Genomic DNA, 18,932 nt, shown 5'->3' on the forward strand with positions numbered 1-18,932 from the left:
CTACTTTCTACAAGAGGAAAAAAAATACAGAGCTGTGAATTACGACAGTCAGAAGAAAGAAGATGCCAAATTTACCATCACCCCCTCACTAGCTGCATAAAAAAAAAAAAAACTACTTAAACTAAAATATTACTACAGTTGTAGCCCATCCACCTCAAGTTTTGACGTGTTGTGCATTCTTAGATGTTATTCTGTTCGCTACACTTGTACAGAGGGGTTATCTGAGTTACCATAGCCTTTCTGACAGCTCGAACCAGACTGGCAATTCTATGTTGACCTCTTTCATCAACAAGGTGTTTCCGTCAGCAGAACTGCTGCTCACTGGATGTTTTTTGTTTTTGGCACCATTCTGAGTAAACTCTAGAGACTGTTGTGTGTGAAAATCCCAGGAGATCAGCAGTTACAGAAATACTCAAACCAGCCCATCTGGCACCAACAATCATGCCACAGTCCAAATCACTGAGATCACATTTTTCCCCATTCTGATGGTTGATGTGAACATTAACTGGCACTGCAGCTCCTAACCCGTATGATTTTATGCATTGCACTGCTGCCACATGATTGGCTGGTTAGATTATTACATTAATAAGTAGGTGTAAAGGTTTTCCTAATAAAGTTTAAATTTGAGCGTATAACTAAATAAGTAAAAAAGTGTAATATATATATATATATATATATATATATATATATATATATATATATATATATATATAGTATTAAGCTAACTGGCAAGTATTAAGCTAACATATTAACATCACATCACGTGCCTACGAAAATAATAATAATTTGTAAAGCAATCATTGATTCTCCTGGACATAGTTGCTTGTTTCAGCATGATCCATTATAAACTACAGTACATTTTAGCTATATACAATACTGCCTTCCCCAAGAGATATGACAAATGCAATTGAGTATTCGTTAGTTTTGTGATTCGATCCATTATTATGATGTAAACAGCATGATACCGAGTGCTGCATTAAAAATGTAGGCTGTCGTTGGGAGAGGTCTGGCTCTCGCCACCCCCTCGATGGGGCCCCTAGTGTGGCAGCAGCGAATCTTCAGTCAGATCGCGGACAGCGACGGGGAGATGCTGCCGTCCAGAACGGCGAAACAAGACACTTTATAGGAAAATTGGACAGTTCTTTCGTATTAGTCAAAGCATGGATAGTAACGACACATATCTACACCTCAGTAAGTGTTTCGTTGTATTTTTTCTGCCTTTTTCTTCCCCGAACGCTGTACTGTTCTCTTTCCATGCCTCTGTTTTGAGTACTCCCCCTTAATCTGCGTTATCTGAACTACGGATTCTTTGGACGGACTTTGTGCGATATGGTCATAAATTGTACGTGGTTGAATTATCGGCGCGGTCGTGTCATATGTATTGACTTGGAACCAGTGCCAATGTTAAAATCAGGTGATAAAGATTGTGGCTCTCAGTCAGGGTCAGGGGTTGGCACTTTAATTGCGGTTATGTAATTTATAGCTTTCTAGAGCGCCTCTTGTTAAACTGTTTGCTGTCCAGTAGTTATTAATGGGTCTCAGTTGGTATCTGGACAGCAGCATGTCGCGGCTTCTTTATTTATTTAGCAACAGTTTTGCCTTTGAAGGCAGCCACAAACAGGATCATCAAGCAATCACGGGTCACCTACAAAAGGATATGTGGACAATATATCTGTTAACAATATATTTACGTTTCTTTTAGTGCCGAGTTGAGCTTGTGCCTTAATTATGTACACACTGAGTTAGTCATGCTGTGATGAAATTCAGTCCAAGGTGACTTTGCCAATTGAAACACACTCTTACGGCGAAATCGTCAGGATTCGTACGACTTTTCCAAATTAGGCTAAATCGTATGATATGGTACGACTTAACTTGTTTGAAATCCTATGACTTTCACTACAGCCAATGATGTCGCTGGACATCATTTCCATCTAATACGCGACAATTACTTGCTTCTGTCCAAGCAACATCTTCCTATCGTGTTTACACATCTCTACTGAATGGTTAAGTTTAGATAAGGGGTTTGGGTAAGGGCATAATATTAATAAGTATGTCCTTAATGCCTCGCGTGCAGAACTCACGCCTACTTCCACATTAAACATCCGGGAATTTGCACGTGATGAAGTCCTACGAGTTTATGCGAACAACATTGTGCGAAACCATACGAAATAGCCAACTCGTAAATTATGTACGACTTTTCTTTCATGAGATTTTTTTCTTTTCTGCAGAAAGAATCCACAACCCACCTATAGGCTTGTGCAATAGCAGATTGTTTTCTTTTTTTTTTATTTGGAATGCCCAATTCCCACTGTGCTCTAAGTCCTCGTGATGGCGTAGTGACTCGCCTAAATCCGGGTGGCGGAGGACAAATCTCAGTTGCCTCCGCGTCTGAGACCGTCAATCCACGCATCTTAACATGTGGCTTGTTGAGCGCGTTACCGCGAAGACATAGCGCGTGTGGAGGCTTCACGCTATTCTCTGCGGCATCCATGCACAACTCACCACATGCCCCACCGAGAGCGAGAACCACATTATAGCGACCACGAGGAGGTTACCCCATGTGACTCTACCCTTTCTAGCAACCGGGCCAATTTGGTTGCTTAGAAGACCTGGCTGGAGTCACTCAGCACGCCCTGGATTCGAACTCACGACTCCAGGGGTGGTAGTCAGCGTCTTTACTAGCTGAGCTACCCAGGCCCCCCAATAGCAGATTGTTGAAACAACTGATGCTTATATGTAGCCTATCATTTAACAACTATTGAGCAATTTTTAAATAACTCTTTCTTTATCAACCGCCACGAATTACTTAATTTAGAACAACAGGCTACCTATTTTATTTACTGGTATCAAACCAGAGTAAAATGTTGGCTGTCGTTTTATTAAGATGTTATTCACAGTGTATTTAACCGATGAGACCCTGTATCACCTGTGTAGTCACTTACTTTGCTCTCTCGGATAAAAGTGTGTGCACATTTCTCTCAAAACTACTGCTTAACATTGAGCCTGGAGTCATTATTTTTGTCTTCGTTAACACCCTCCTTGTGGTGTTTTTATATTCTCACCCCAGATGTTGTTAATCTGACTTTAACTGTGGGCTGTAATGCAGGGCCGTAACCACCATAGACATTGAGGGGGACATATCCCCCCTCCCCCCAATATTCATAATAGTGGTCTATTGATATGTGGTTTTCCATGGTTGAATATTAAATTACATTTGGTCCCCCCTCAATCCTGAATATGTGGTTACATCCTTGCTGTAATGTCTATTTTAGGATTTTGTCAGGCTTGCTCCGACTTGTGCGCACTCTTAAAAATGTCAACCGCAGCCTCAAACGTCGTAATTTACTTTACACGCGTGTCATTTCACGCACATGGGGCATTTTTGCACGCGCGGCTTCAGCGGGGTCATTCTGTGTAACTGGGGTCTTTCCCAACCATTTTGTAACTCTTTTTTTTTTTTTTTTAAGATTGCAAGCTTTAATTACTCTATCATCCAAATAATGTGTTTAAGTGTTAATAAATTGCACAGCGGTATCTCAGGCTAAATTAGTAAACATTTTGTGTAACAGGGTTGATAGTTCTACACACTAATTTGATATGACAAGCTTTGTGCTGAGGGTGGTGAAACTACAAGAGGCTTCTTAAAAAAGAGACTTCAGTGCTGATATCTCTACAAGTATCCACAAACGGTCGAAATCACTGAACTCACATTTTTTCCCCATTCTAATGGTTGATGTGAACATTAACTAAAGCTCCTGACCTGTATCTGCTGATTTTATGCATTGGCTGATTACATAATTGCATGAATAAGTAGGTGTGCAGGTGTTCCTAATAAAGTGTTCAGTGAGTGTATGTCAAAAGGACAGAAAGATTCAACATTTCATTGAAATTTGGAGATTCCACAATTGTCTCATTTTACTACAAAGACAACACAGAACTAGATGTGCACTCTCAGTATCATTTCTGTTTGTTTCTAGGGAATCCATAACCATTGATTAAATCTGTTCAGACCAGACTCTGTGAAAAGCCCAAGTCTGCTTGTATTTGTTTGCATTGAAAGTAGACTGTAGCTATTCTAAACCACCACGAAAACATTGGAACACTGCGTGCTTGATCCATTAGATAGTCTGAAAAAGCCCTGCCATCCATGGTGATCACCTTCAAAGCAGACTGGGTTGTTATTCATCTTGCTAATCTAATTGACAGTTTTTCTGCCCCAGTTATGACAGGCTCTCCCAAGGCAAGTCTAAGAGAGAAAACATGTTCCAGCTCTCTCACACTTTTGCTTAAAGCAGTTGGTTGTGTCACTCCTCTTCCAAGGTCCAAGCACTGTTCTCTGTTTTGAGGATATGTTAAATTCTAAAAATTAAACTCTGTTGTTTTAAATGGAATAATCTATTGTTCCTACTATAAGGAATATAATTTTTGTCTTATGAATGGTGATTGATAGCCTGCCTATCAAAACTTTTTATTTAACTACCACAAAGCCAAATCAGCACACATTCCTACCCTGACATTTAGAACTAAACCTTACAGTATTATCAGATTTTGGGCTTGCATCAATAAACCAGTTCCCTGTGAGCCACGGGATGATAATCTCTTTAATCTGAGTAGGTAATCCAGCATCACTCTGCCACACATCCACTGGGGCAATTGTTCCAGCCCCCTTCCCCCACTAATTGGCAAGAAAACTGATACTTCAAGATATAGCTTTGGGATATCTTCCTGAAAAGATGAGCCAGTTTGTCAAAATTGCATAGGAGGCAATGGTGGTGCTTAAAATGAAAAGGTTGTCCGAATGTCTGCAAGATGGAACTGTTCTCTGTTTGAAAACCATGTTGCAGCCTGGAAAAAAAGATGGGAGTGGCAACTAACAAAAGACCATTTTCTGCATTTTCTTTTACAAATGAAGATCTTGCTGGCATCAACAGCCTAGAGGCTTTTAAAACACAAAGTTATTCCCTGTATAGAAATTGTGTCTCTTTTCAAAATGGTTTATTAGGAGTTTATTAGGCATTCTCTTTTGAGTAGAAGGTTATGTGTTTGTGTTCATACCATTGTTAAAATGCTGTACAATGGAACTGAGTCATCTCCCAGAGTTTGATTCCATGCATCTTTTTGAATAAGTTCCTAGAATGAATGAATGGATTTCATTATTTCTGATTTCAATTCTTTTGTGATGTTCTTACCCATTGTACCAGTTATTCACAGCCATGATAGTTGCTGATTCATTCAGAGTACTGGCCAGTCAGGTGGTATTATATGGTACTGTAGATATACACTGGTAAGACTAGTAAGATTTACTTAATTTTTATTTTGCAAGTTTTTGCACACAGTTTTTGTAAGTCAATTTGATAAGTATAAAAATAAGTAAAATCAACTTACCTTCATGACGTAATATTGATTAAAGTAAGTTTAACTTAAACATTTCAGTTAATACAGAATCTTTTACATACTGTATTCAAATCTGATGTACATGGTGCTGCTTAAAAATAGTAAAATTTAAATGAACATTATACACAGTTGTTATATGAACATTTCACATTTTGAACTTTCCTTATAAACGCATGTTTAATCATGTACTACATGACATACGGAAGCTTTCCACAGGGAAGCTTATTGCATGCTAAGTAGTCTATTAGACAACATCATCTTGCATTACTGTCAATATAAACAAGATACTGAGCTGCAGATGCAGGCCTCAACACTTGGTGCACAAAACACGATGACGATAACAATCAACAGGTAATGTTTTTGACGATGAACGGTTAATTTGAGTAGAAATGAACTTCAGACTTCACATAACAAGAAGTTACCAAATGTAACAACAAAGAACTAGGGATGCACGTTATATCGGCGGCCGATATATTATAAATATTATCACGCTGATAATGGAATTTCCGCCAATATTTTCACAGATAATTTGTTATGCTTTATTTGCGTAACGACATGCCATATCTTATGTTCTATTTGCTTCATGAGGCAATAAACGAAAACGCTTATTACTTCATGAAACATAAACAATGTGGGAAATAGCACATCGTTACTTACAGCACTGTGATTAAAGAAGTCCAACACGCAGCCTAACACGGTACATTGATCTTGAAATAATTCCCACAGAGCGACTCGAGATGGATGAAAACACTAGTTTGTGAGTGAAACGAATGTGCTTGTTGTATTTTATGAGTTGAGACTGGTTTTTACCTATTTCCATTATGATTGTTGTGTTCACATTTCATAAGTTAACAGTGGAACTGTCACAGATGAGCGCTGTAACAAGCGTCTGTGAATGAGACACGTATAAGTACAATGCACGCACAAACATAACACACACAAACCGCCGCTGCACTCGCAGTCTGGCTGCTAGCATACATATTACACCATGTATACAGAGATTAGGGTTAGTATTGTGTGTTTTGTTGTTTAATGTTCGTTACATGCTGTTTCATTGCCTCATTTTGGTTTCATGCATTGCTACAGCTGTTAGAAGTTCATTATTCTCTCTCTGTTAGCGAGTCATCAGGCTTACTGTAAACACTCATATAAATGGGCACCATACAATTTATGCAAGTGTATTTTCATTTATTTGTCATTCAAATCAGCATACATCTGTAGTATAGGATGCTTTCTGGTTCATATTACATCCGCCAAACCTTAAATAGCAGCAAGTCTAAATTCCAAGCTTTTAAATTACACATTTTTTAAATGAGAAGCTTTTAATGAATTAGCTAGCAGTACCAGGTTAAAGGATTAAAAATGTATATCGGGTATCGGCCACAGTGAACTGTGAATTAGTGTTTATCAGTATTGGCCCAGAAATTCCATATCGGTGCATCCCTAATAAAAACTGTGTAAACAAACTTGCAAACAGTGAAACCATGCAAGCTCATAATTATTAAAGCCCGGTGCATGCCGGGCACACCAGCTTAGAAAAGTTACGTAAAATGTACTTATTTTATTAACCATTGAAATGTACTCAAATTAGCAAATAAACAAGATTTTCTACTTCAGTGTTGATACATGATGACGCATTGTATAGATAACAAACAATCATAAATTATAATTATTTATGAGCTAGAGCATTCATTTTTAAATGCTTGAATTGAGTACAAACATAGAAATGAATAATTTCAAGTTCACGCTTCAACTAATTTATTCAATGTAGAAAGTACTTAATCTTTTCTGCTATTTACCACAATTTACCACAAAATTTCTTTTTTTTTTCAAGGTAGTCTGTTTGAAATCAGTAGATTCTCAGCTCTGAAAGGATGCTGTCTATAGATATAATGTTATACAAGTATATCCTCCTGAGACCCCGAGTCCACCTGCATGGACATTAAGTTTTGGCTTCGCTATAGGCTATGCATAATTTCATTTCATTTAAACAACTGATCTCAGTTCAGGAGACTCTAGGCTGTCATTAAACGGTTAAACTTTCTACACACTGAGTCATGTGACAAAACAACAGTTTTTGTAAGCAACAAAACTACATCTGGTAAGAAACCTCATTAAGATTTTACATTAAAACCTGTTTGAGTCACATTAGTCTTGTTTCATCCGATATGCCATTTTAAAAATGTCATCGATTTATTGTGTGCATGCAGTTCAACACAATGGCCACATACGTGGACTATAGGCTAATTTTCCTTAAATTATAATATATTCACTGTGCATTATCACACTGAGAATAAATGGGTTCATCCAAAAGCTGGAAACTGTTGCTTTCAGAGGATTTATATGGAGTTAGGATAAAAAATAAGGGGCATTTCAAACTGTTCTGAGAACAGTGCAAACAGACAGCACACTGGAGGATAAGTCATTCCATAATTAGGGAGCAAGGGATCCTATAGCTTTCCTATGCAGCTAAGTGCATTCACTCCTAATATCCGGTCAAAAGTTCAGTTTCAGACTGCAGATGATGTTTGGACCACTCAACATGTTTGGCAGACATGGGACAATGGTAATCAGTACAAAGATTCAGAATTTCTACTGCTAAATTTTATTTTAACATGGCTGGCAGTGGATGATGCTGTCCATTACTTTGAAACAGAATTAATTATACTAATTTCTGATGTAATGTCTGTAACATCTCAAAAACATGAATAACCAACACTCCTGGAAACATAAAAAAATAGATTAAAAAAAAATCTGACTTTATGTAGCTTGGTATAATTTAACATTTCATAACTTACTCCCACTGTCCACATATGTGGACATACATTTTTAGGAAAACATAAATGCATGTTTCTTAGGGACTGCTAGTTACAAATCAAAAAGGGGAATGGAAAATGCACATATCAGTCATGCTCCCAAAAAGGCAAATGCTTGCTGTTAATATAGGGTAAAAAAAAAAAAAAAAAAAAAGACTGCTGGTAGTATAATACATTATAAAGTCATACTACATTTAACTGTGTTAATAATAGACTTAATCTTCATTCTAAAATTCAAGTGAAACATACAGAATGGCAGTTACAGTTACATATGTCTAGGTGTCACATTTATTAATTTATATGTATCCATATAGTGAAATATGTAATAAATAAGCTAAACAGGCTTATGAAATAATGGGATGGCTGAGTATCTGTATTGATCTACCATAATCCCCACTAGAAAGCAAATGATTGCTCGTCATCACTCATGTCTGATCTCGATTTGTTGTCCCACCAGCAAGAGAGAGAGAAAGATTATGTGCAGGAACTGTGGCTGTGAGCATGCACACCCGGTCATTCCATGAATGGATATTCCTTCTGATCGGAATGTAACATTTAGAGGTTATTAATACCGCGAGAATCCTGCCAGGGCACGAAGACTCCTCTAGGACACTTGAGTGGGTGTGGGTGGGTGCAGAGGATACCTTTTATACACGGTTCCCCTGTCACATAGAGGCACACCTACACACTTGATCATCTGAAAACCTGCCTGTTTACAGAGCATGCCACATGACAGCGACAGAGCCATTTCAATGTGAGTACCAGGTGACATCGCAAGACAATCACGTTTGGAAACCAATTGCTCTATCATGCCTCTTAAATACAGGGAGAGTGAGTGAAAATGCCATGTTGGTGTGATTAGACTGACATGAATGATTGCATGTGGTTGGTTGTAAAAATGTATGTTAAAGCTAAAATGTGTGTATTGTGATGGTTTGGTGAGGGTCTAAGTTGCAACTGCTCTTTATACTGTATCATTTCTTTATGCTTTTGCTGAAGGGCTTGTTTTGGTAATGTTTTTTTAAATTCTAAAATGAAGTTTCGATTTGTATTTTCAGATTTTTGTCTTATCTTAAAAGAAACATATTTTGCTGGATAGTTGAGTTATGTCACTTGTTATTAGGGATAGGAATTGTAAGCAATTTAACGATTCCGGTTCCAATTCTGATTCTTTAATGGTTCAATTAATGATTCTTGAGGAAAAAATATTTTTAAATAACAAATGCCATTTTTATTGTATTTACTGCCATCAGCAGACATCATTTTACATTTCAACAGAGCAGATATAACAAATCAGAAATATAATTTCTTGCAAAAGGATTGTTTACACAAAATTTTTAAAGACTTATAAAAGCAATCCAATAACTGGTCCTACTGTAACTACTTGTTGAATTTTTTTAGTATTTGTTTTTTTTTTTTTTTTTAATATATCAAATTCCACTGTTTACAACAAAACTTGTAATGTGTTGGCCCATCTTTAACAACACATTGTCATATGAACAACCTGTCAGTAACTGCACCACCTGATTTAATACTCAGAAGCCTGAAGCACAACGATAAATAACACTGTAACAGGTCTTGGTTCATTTCGAGCTGGACATGACAGAAGTCATAACTTTCAGGTCAGTCAGGTTAATTCAGGAACTGCTCAGATTGAAATGTTTTTGATTCTCTAAAAAAATTGGCTCATAGAATCATTCGCTCTGGAATCATACTACACTGGTCACCCTAGATTCAAAAGAACCGGCTCATGAGAGTCATTCGTTGGGGAACCACACTACACTGGTCGCACTGTTGTTATTTTCTTCTTCTTCTTATTTTTTTTTTTTGTGTGTGGTAGATTCAGAAGAACTGACTCGAGTCATTTGTTCAGGAATCAGACTACACTGGTTTCGCTGTGTGTTTAGATTCAGTAGAGATGCAGCAGGAAGTATGGTGTTTCGTTTGCACCGGTGGAAAAATATAAGTTCAAAAGTCATAAATGTCATGAAAATCATAAAAGTTCTGTATTTTATGTTTTGTTTTGAAATGGAACTGGTTCCAAATAAGAACTGGTTCTCGGTTCTCAACCCTACTTGTTATTATCTTTTGACAATGGTAATCTCTCTCAGAAAGAAGGGTGTTAACTCTAGTGGGTGATCGAAATGGGTTTTTAAATGGGTGATGTGATCTCTACAGAATAGTGTGTCCATTGGCCAATATAATGCAGCTAGGGTTATATAAATAATAGTCTCAGCCTCAGATGGCACACAGTTCATTTTCTAACCATCTGACACACATAGCACACAAAACTGGAAAACGGTTTCTCGATGAACTCTGCAAATCTGATTGGCTGATTCAATGGAACTTCTGCGAGTAGACACAGACAGGATGTTTTATCAGTATGAGTGCTTTTGGGGAAAAAATAATCACAGAATTTGCCCAAGTTTGCCAGGTTAGTGTCATCAAATCTTTTAAAGATATTCAGAGTTTCGTTTGAACCACGATCAGAGCTGCGTTTTCTGTTTTGTTTACTAAGTTAAGTCTGTGAAATTCTCTATAATGAGGTTTTCTGTGCTGTATTTAGATTCTCTACACATTTTCTGCTATTTTCCCGTGTGTTTTCTGTGCATTCACGCGCAGAGTCTCACTCGGCAATATATATATATATATATATATATAAAAATTTTTTTCTCCTGGTCTGTCTTTTATGATGGTATGTTACATCACTGATAACCGCACCCCTAAACACCCCGTAATAACAAAGCTGACTGTGATTGGTCAGTTAGATGGCTTTTCCTGTCTCAATGGGCAGTTTTTGGCCAGTTGAAGCCGCTGTAGAGCCCAGACCTTTGCCGTAGTCATAGGTCTGGCTTCACAAGACTATATACATAATACAGTTTAGCCTAATGATGGCAAATGAGATGTACACACTTATTTTACACAATTTACTCAAGATACAATTCATTTTAAAATGAAAACTTGAAAACAGTATATATTTTTATTATCCATTGACTAGGCTGTTAGTTGATTTGAAACTGGCACAAGGGGAAGTAAGTACTACTGCTAATTGGCCAACCCTAATATGGGCCAATTAATCAGCCTGCTCAGTCCTGTATATTGATCTGTCACTAGTTAACTTCCAGATAATTATTATACATGATACATATAAATTACATAGTTATACAATGTATAAAATACAAAAAATTCTGTACATTCTGCCCTGAGATGGGTTGAGAAATCTGAGTGTTCTAAATTTTATGTGTGATGAGCCAAGAGTGCTCGCAGTCACTGCTAGTCATTTCCGTGACCCCAGCTAATGTGCAAATGCCACCAACCATTACCCCCCCCCCCCCATTACCTCCCAGATGTCTGGCATCATTTCTAGCATGAAAATGTCAAACTGTCACACTATTTATCTATATTTATACTGTAGATCAGTGGAGAGGAAATAGCTTGAACAGGTCAACAGTGTACATGAATGACAGTGTGATGACAGTTGATTCATTCATCCATTCCAGCACAATTAAAACATTTTTTATATTGATCTTCAGTTCTGTTTACCTTTGTGGTTGTGGATGGTTTCTGACCACCTTCTCTTTCTGTTCTCAGGTTCTTCTTTGCATGTAACGCACAGCTCTCCCCCATCCCAGCCTCCTCTCAGTTCGATGGTGGGCCATCAGCACCCCTCTATCATCAATGGTCTGGGATCGCCCTACTCAGTCATTACCTCTTCATCCCTGTGCTCGCCTGCAGCCTCCATGCCCACGACGTCCGGCATGGGTTATGGAGCACTCCACAGTCCACAGGTACAAGACATACACTCACTGAGCACTTTATTAGAAACACTATGGTCTTTTTAAATTTCCTGACGTAATCTTCTGCTGTTGTAGCCCATCTGCCTGAAGGTTCGGCGTGTTGTGCATTCAGAGATGCTATTTTGCTCACTACAGTTGTACAGTGTGGTTATCTGAGTTACTATTTCTGTCAGCGAACGAGTCTGGCCATTCTCTGTTGACCTCTCTCATCAACAACACATTTCCATCGCGTTTCCATCCACAGAACTGCCACTCACTGGATGTTTTTTGTTTTTGCCACCATTCTGAGTAAACTCTAGAGACTGTTGTGTGTGAAAATCCCAGGAGATCAGCTGTTACAGAAATACTCAGATCAGCCCGTCCGGCACCAACAATCATACCACAGTCCAAATCACTGAGATCACATTTTCTCCCCATTCTGATGGTGGATGTGAACATTAACTGAAGCTCCTGACCCATATCTGCATGATTTTATGCATTGCACTACTGCCACATGATTGGCTGATTAGATAATGCATGAATAAGAAGGTGTAAATGTGTTCCTAATAAAGTGTAGAAAGATACATAGAAACATGTATAAGGAACTGAATATTTGATATTAGCTAGTCTGCTATCAAATATTCACACAGGTCAAAAAGTTAATAATCATTATAACAGTTACGGTCCTCTAATCTGAATGGACAAGCGGTGTTCCAAGAGTGCCGAGTAAGTATAACAGCACTGGGATGCTTCAATGTTTGTATCACTTTATTTCAGACGGACTGTCAGTCTGCGTTGCTCTGCGACACACAACGGTTGATCCTGCTTTGGCTTGTTTGGAATTATTTTCATTGTCAGAGTAAAAATAGACAAAATACCTGGCAATATTGTGTCTAAAATGTAAGTTACTCAATATTAACCTATTGTTGAATATTTGCTTAAATATAATAGTATATATTATCCACACTACAATACAGTATCTCTTCCAAAAGAGCACAAATCTCTCCACTCTGGTACCTTTTCTTTGCTTTACATCATTTATGCTGTGTAATGGTAGAGACAGTAAGACTTTCTTAACATCTAGGGTTCTGAAAACTGTATACACAACAGCCAGTGCGGGAAATATAGAATGCTCTTTTAATGCATTTCTCCTTTCCTCTTCAGGGCCTCCCTCCAGCCCCAGGGAGAAGAGCCCATTCAGTTTAGTCTAGCTTAAAAAGAGCTAATGTAGCGTGATGGACAGCCCTAGTATAACCTTGGCTCACACGGAGAGAGATATCATTGCGTTATGGCTGCGCTACAGCAGGTGCAATATGTGGCTCTTCAAGAAAGCTGCAGCAACCTGCCATGCTATTAGCCTTAAATAGCTTCGTGTGGATGCCTCTATAAGAGGAACGTGAGGCGTAAGAGCTTTGAATATTATATAGGCTATAGGCAGTAGATTAAAAGGAGTGTTTGTGATGGTGGTTGGAATAGGATGGTGGTTTGGTGTGGATCACCTTCAGAGCATCTTTCTGCCTCACAAACATGCTGAACAAGTCACAGTTTCAGAATGGCACTCTCACAAAATGTGCATGTTTGTGTGCATGCAAGTGTGAAGGTGTATGTGCATGAAGCATCCAAGTTATTAGGCTACCTTTCATTTAATGTTTGAAAATCTCAACTCCGCAGTCTTTAAGGGATAGTTCACCCAAAAATGCTTTTGAGATGTGAGCCGTTAGTCTGCAAAGTTTGAGGGAAGGAAAATTTGTATTAAATATGCATTAACAATCCATGAGTTCCCAGTGCCATTAAAAATGCAGATCATGACGTATAAAAAGATCATTTTTGTCATTGTAACGGGAGCCAGCTGGTACGTGCTGTGCAGTTTGTAAACCTCACTCTCCTGGCCTCAAGAGGCACACTAGTGACTGACACTAGAGGCCGTAGCCTTTAGCCTCCTCGTTAACGTGCCCGACTCCCTTGCCAGAGACGCCGGTTTGAGTCCCATTCGGAGCAGGTCGAGCGGGATCGGTTACATCATGTCCAACTTAAAGGTGCAGTGCATAATTCTGTGCCACTAGTGGCACTAAACATAATTGGATAAATAATGACTTTTCAAACAGGTTTCTCAAATACTTCTACTAGTGGTGCATAAATTACATGCTTTAAGGGATAGTTCACCCAAAAATGAAAATTCTCTCATCATTTACTCACCCTCATGCCATCCTAGATGTGTATGACTTACTTTCTTCTGCAACACAAAGATTTTAAGAAGAATGTTTCAGCTCTGTAGGTCCATACAATGCAACTGATTGGTGGCTAGAACTTTGAAGCTAAAAAAAACCAAACATATAAAGGCAGCATAAAAGTAACCCATACAACTCCAGAGGTTAAATCCATATCTTCAGAAGCGATATGATAGGTGAGAAACTATAAATTCTCCTCCCTGCCCAGTAGGTGGCGATATGCACAAAAAACAAAAGAAGAAGAATGTGAATGTGAAAGTTGATATTTATAATAAAAAAGGACTTAAACATTGATCTGTTTCTCACCCAAACCCATCATATTTCTTCAGATGATAAGGATTAAACCACTGGAGTCTTATGGATCACTTTTATGCTATCTTTAAATGCTTTTTGAACATTTAAATTTCTGGGTTGTGGTTGTATGGACCTACAGAGCTCAGATATTTTTCATAAAATCTTCATTTGTGTTGTGTTTGTGATGAGATATTTTTCAGTTTTGGGTGAACTATCCCTTTAACCTTTAAGTTGGGAAAGGAGGAATGATTTTACAGAGAAAAAAAAATTAAGCAAGCCTATTGAGCAATTGAGTTTCAGTTGGTTTGTTTTCAATTTCCATTCCTTGACCTTTCTCTCTCTCTCTCTCTGGCCTTGATATTTGTCTAGTTATGTAATAGTCGTCTGATCTGTCTGTCTACTTTACCAAGATCTTGTTTCACTCATAAAACCTGCCACTTCGTTTACTACTGTTTGATGCCCTCTACTGGTGAAGTACATTTTAAACTTAGCCAAGGGACATGCAGTTGTTTAACTTCTATAGAACTTTATTGCAATTAACGACTTGTATTTACAGCCTTCACCTGTAAAGATTCAAAGTTTACATTCCATTGCTGCAGTATTTCCGGCCCTGCTGGAAAACCATTTGCGTTCCATGTCTAATATAGCTCAGAGCCACTGAGGGTGAAACAAAGAAAGTATAAACAAACATTCCCCTCCAGCTAGAGGAGCAATCAAGTCATGTGAACCAATGAGGAAGTATTCAGGAAACAAATAGATTTAGCTTGTTTAGGTGGTGGCTCTGCCTACCTCACATACTACACACCCTCAGCAAATGCTTACCTCCTGTCACATGCTTACTCTGTCATTCTCCTGCCTTACAGATGAACTCTCTGAACAGTGTTAGCAGTTCAGAGGACATTAAACCTCCTCCAGGACTTGTCGGACTAGGCGGTGTCAACAGCTACTCGTGCGGCAGCCCGGGCTCCCTCTCCAGACACATATGTGCTATCTGTGGAGACCGCTCCTCAGGTAACTGCCCTCATACTTGAGCACCAACACACTAGTGACTAGCATTTGCTTGATCATGCTGGTACTCAAGAGATCGTAAGTCAACTTAAAGGGATAGTTCACCCAAAGATAAAAATTCTGTCATCATTTACTCAACTTGACTGACTTTAAATTGTAAAATGTTATGTAGCTTTAAAATGTATGATCTTCTACCTACAGGGAAACATTATGGTGTTTATAGCTGTGAAGGCTGCAAAGGCTTCTTTAAGAGAACCATCCGGAAAGACCTCACGTACACATGTCGAGAGATTAAGGAATGCCTGATAGACAAGCGCCAGCGTAACCGCTGCCAGTACTGCCGCTATCAGAAGTGTTTGGCTATGGGCATGAAAAGAGAAGGTGAGTACAATTCAAAAATGAGAGATTTATAAATGATCATAGTATTGCAGGGGAACACCTGGTCATTTGAACCTTTACTGGTTTACTTTAAATGAAAATTGTATACTTTGTGGATTATGAATTTTGTAAAATGTAATGTACTATGTGTAGCGGTGCAGGAAGAGAGGCAACGTGGCAGAGAAAAGAGTGATAATGAGGCGGAGTCCAGCAGCAGCTTTAATGAAGAAATGCCAGTAGAGAAGATCCTTGACGCTGAGCTTGCTGTTGAACCCAAGACTGAAGCCTACATGGAGTCTAGCACTGGAAACTCAGTGAGAAATCTAATTAACACTTTAAATAAACAGCAAACATGATAACTCTTTTCATTTTAATCCATGTGGGCTTCTTAAAGGAATAGTTCACCCAAAAAGGAAAATTCTCTCATCATTTACTCACCCTCATGCCATCTCAGATGTATATGACTTACTTTTTTCTGCTGAACACAAACAAAGATTTTTAGAAGAATATCTCTGCCCTGTAAGTCCATACAATGCAAGTGAATAGTGACTAAAACTTTGAAGCTCCAAAAAGCGCATAAAAGCAGCATAAAAGTAATCCATAAGACTTCAGTGGTTTAATATATGTCTTCAGAAGTGATATGATAGGTGTGGGTGAAGTCTTATGGATTACTTTTATGCTGCTTTTATGTGCGTTTTGGAGCTTCAAAGGTCTGGTCACCATTCACTTGCAGGATATGGACCATTGGACCAAGAGAGCTGAGATATTCTTCTATTTCATTTTTGAGTGAACTACCCCTTTAAAGTGATCTTATTTGTGATTTTTCTCTCCTATTGCCAATACTCTCTCTGCTTCTTAGACAAATGACCCAGTAACTAACATCTGCCAGGCTGCAGACAAGCAGCTGTTCACTCTTGTTGAGTGGGCTAAGAGAATCCCGCACTTCTCTGACCTACCTCTGGATGACCAGGTCATCCTACTGCGAGCAGGTCAGTGGTCCTTTATTCAGGTACCAAAATATTTTTGATATTCAGAACAACCCATCCGGCACCAACAATCATACCACGGTCCAAATCACTGAGATCACATTTTTTCCCCATTCTGATGGTTGATGTGAACATTAACTGAAGCTCCTGACCCATATCTGCATGATTTTATGCATTGCACTACTGCTGCATGATTGGCTGATTAGATAATTGCATGAATAAGAAGATGTACAGGTGTTCCTAATAAAGATATTTAGATATAATAATTTTTGAAATAAAGCAACCTCACTTACAGATATCTACATATTTGTGTATATTTAGGTTGGAATGAGCTGCTCATTGCTTCGTTCTCACACCGTTCTGTGACTGTTAAAGACGGAATCCTATTGGCCACTGGCCTCCACGTTCATCGCAGCAGTGCTCACAGCGCAGGGGTGGGCTCCATATTTGACAGGTCAGATCCAAGACACTCCCTTATTATAGATGCACATATGTACTGAGCTTTCCTTTCTGTCCTCCATCTTTATTAGACTAAGCCCTTTTCATGTCATCATTAAGTTTAGTTTAATTATAGTTGACTATCTGCTAGATTAGATTTTTTTTTTTTATCTATACAATTGCATCCTTCTAAATTCTAATGTTAAAATTTTAATCCAAGTTCTCGTTCCACCTTGACCTTATTTCTGTGTGCTGTTTGCAGGGTATTAACAGAGTTGGTGTCTAAGATGAAGGACATGCAGATGGACAAGACAGAGCTGGGCTGTCTTAGGGCTGTTGTCCTCTTCAACCCAGGTAACAACCTCTCAGAACCACACAGGGTCCATAGCTTTTTAAATGAGCTCAGATCTGTCTAGACAAACTTAAAATGAAATATTACAAAGAAAAAAAGACAACTGTGCACTTATAATGGTATTTCTAAAGTGAAGTGCTCAAAGAGCCACATTCTTTTAAGGCAGGATGAAGTGCATGTGTTCTTATGTTTTATGTAACTGTCCCTTTTGTAGATGCGAAAGGATTGTCAAACCCATCCGAGGTAGAGGCATTAAGGGAAAAAGTGTATGCCTCATTGGAGGCCTACACAAAACACAAATACCCTGATCAGCCTGGCAGGTAATTCCCTCACTGCTACCTTGATATGTTATTTATGTAACAGCACTTATTTTATAACAGACATATGCTTTTTATTAGAACAGATACGGTATGTAGGTCATGTAGGTTTAGTGGTGGTAGAGTATGACCAGTTCTCATTTCTCTCAGGTTTGCCAAGCTGCTCCTACGTCTGCCCGCTCTCCGTTCCATAGGGTTGAAATGCCTGGAGCACCTGTTCTTCTTCAAACTCATCGGAGACACACCCATAGACACTTTCCTAATGGAGATGCTGGAAGCGCCGCACCAAATCACATGACACAAGTCTCACTTTTAATGTAAATGTCCCCCAGTGCACACTTAACCCCATAACAAAAAAGAAGTTCTTATTTTGTACCAAGCATAATGTGAAAAAACAAGAAAACAAAAGGTTTGTATTGGTATTTTTAAAGAAAAAGACACTTTTTGTCGTTGAAGTAAAATGTAAAAGTACTGTAAACCTTTATTTTGTACATAGATTTTACCAACTGTGATAGGTGCAGCAACTAAATGTGAAAATATTTAATTCAAAGGAGAACTGTATAAACAGTCACCAGCAATGAGTTTTAGAATTCTGTGAAAATAAAAAAGTCATTGAAAATGTCTTGTTGTTTTCTTCTTGTACAGTTTGTATGTTTTTTTGTTTTTGTTTTTTAAATAATGGAAAGTGGAAAAGACACAGATTTCACAGACAGACTCAATGCATGAACAATGATACATTTTCAAACCTAATTCAAACATTTAGTTAAACAAGATATGCAAGCAAAAGCTGTTAAGTAAAACCCAGATTGACCAAATTGTCTCTAAATTTTACAGAAGTTACATACAGTGCCTCGCAAAAGTATTAACCAGTTCTGTTACAAATCTAAAACAACTCAAACCTAATTATTTGAACATATTGTTAGAAAATGTTCTTAGCAAAAATGT

At 38.3% G+C, this 18,932-nt stretch overlaps 1 protein-coding gene across 1 annotated transcript; it reads left to right on the top strand.

Moving 5' to 3' along the window:
* Positions 1-1,030: 1,030 nt before the first annotated feature.
* Positions 1,031-18,601, top strand: LOC127442408 (retinoic acid receptor RXR-gamma-A-like). The gene is made up of 10 exons (XM_051700423.1): positions 1,031-1,191; positions 11,802-11,998; positions 15,372-15,519; positions 15,718-15,897; positions 16,048-16,208; positions 16,754-16,883; positions 17,202-17,334; positions 17,581-17,672; positions 17,885-17,990; positions 18,138-18,601. The coding sequence occupies exons 1-10, from the start codon at positions 1,161-1,163 to the stop codon at positions 18,283-18,285; spliced, it is 1,326 nt and encodes a 441-aa protein (XP_051556383.1). The 5' UTR covers positions 1,031-1,160; the 3' UTR covers positions 18,286-18,601.
* The last annotated feature ends 331 nt before the right edge of the window (positions 18,602-18,932 follow it).

Source organism: Myxocyprinus asiaticus, chromosome 6, assembly GCF_019703515.2.
Source record: "Myxocyprinus asiaticus isolate MX2 ecotype Aquarium Trade chromosome 6, UBuf_Myxa_2, whole genome shotgun sequence".
In the NCBI taxonomy this organism is placed as follows: domain Eukaryota; kingdom Metazoa; phylum Chordata; class Actinopteri; order Cypriniformes; family Catostomidae; genus Myxocyprinus; species Myxocyprinus asiaticus.

Bases quoted from the DNA above. Each gene is read 5' to 3' on its own strand.
- LOC127442408 (XM_051700423.1), top strand. From the start codon at position 1,161: ATGGATAGTAACGACACATATCTACACCTCA. The intron at 11,999-15,371 runs GTACAAGACATA...CCTGCCTTACAG, and splicing joins GAGCACTCCACAGTCCACAG to ATGAACTCTCTGAACAGTGT. The intron at 17,335-17,580 runs GTCAGATCCAAG...TGCTGTTTGCAG, and splicing joins GTGGGCTCCATATTTGACAG to GGTATTAACAGAGTTGGTGT.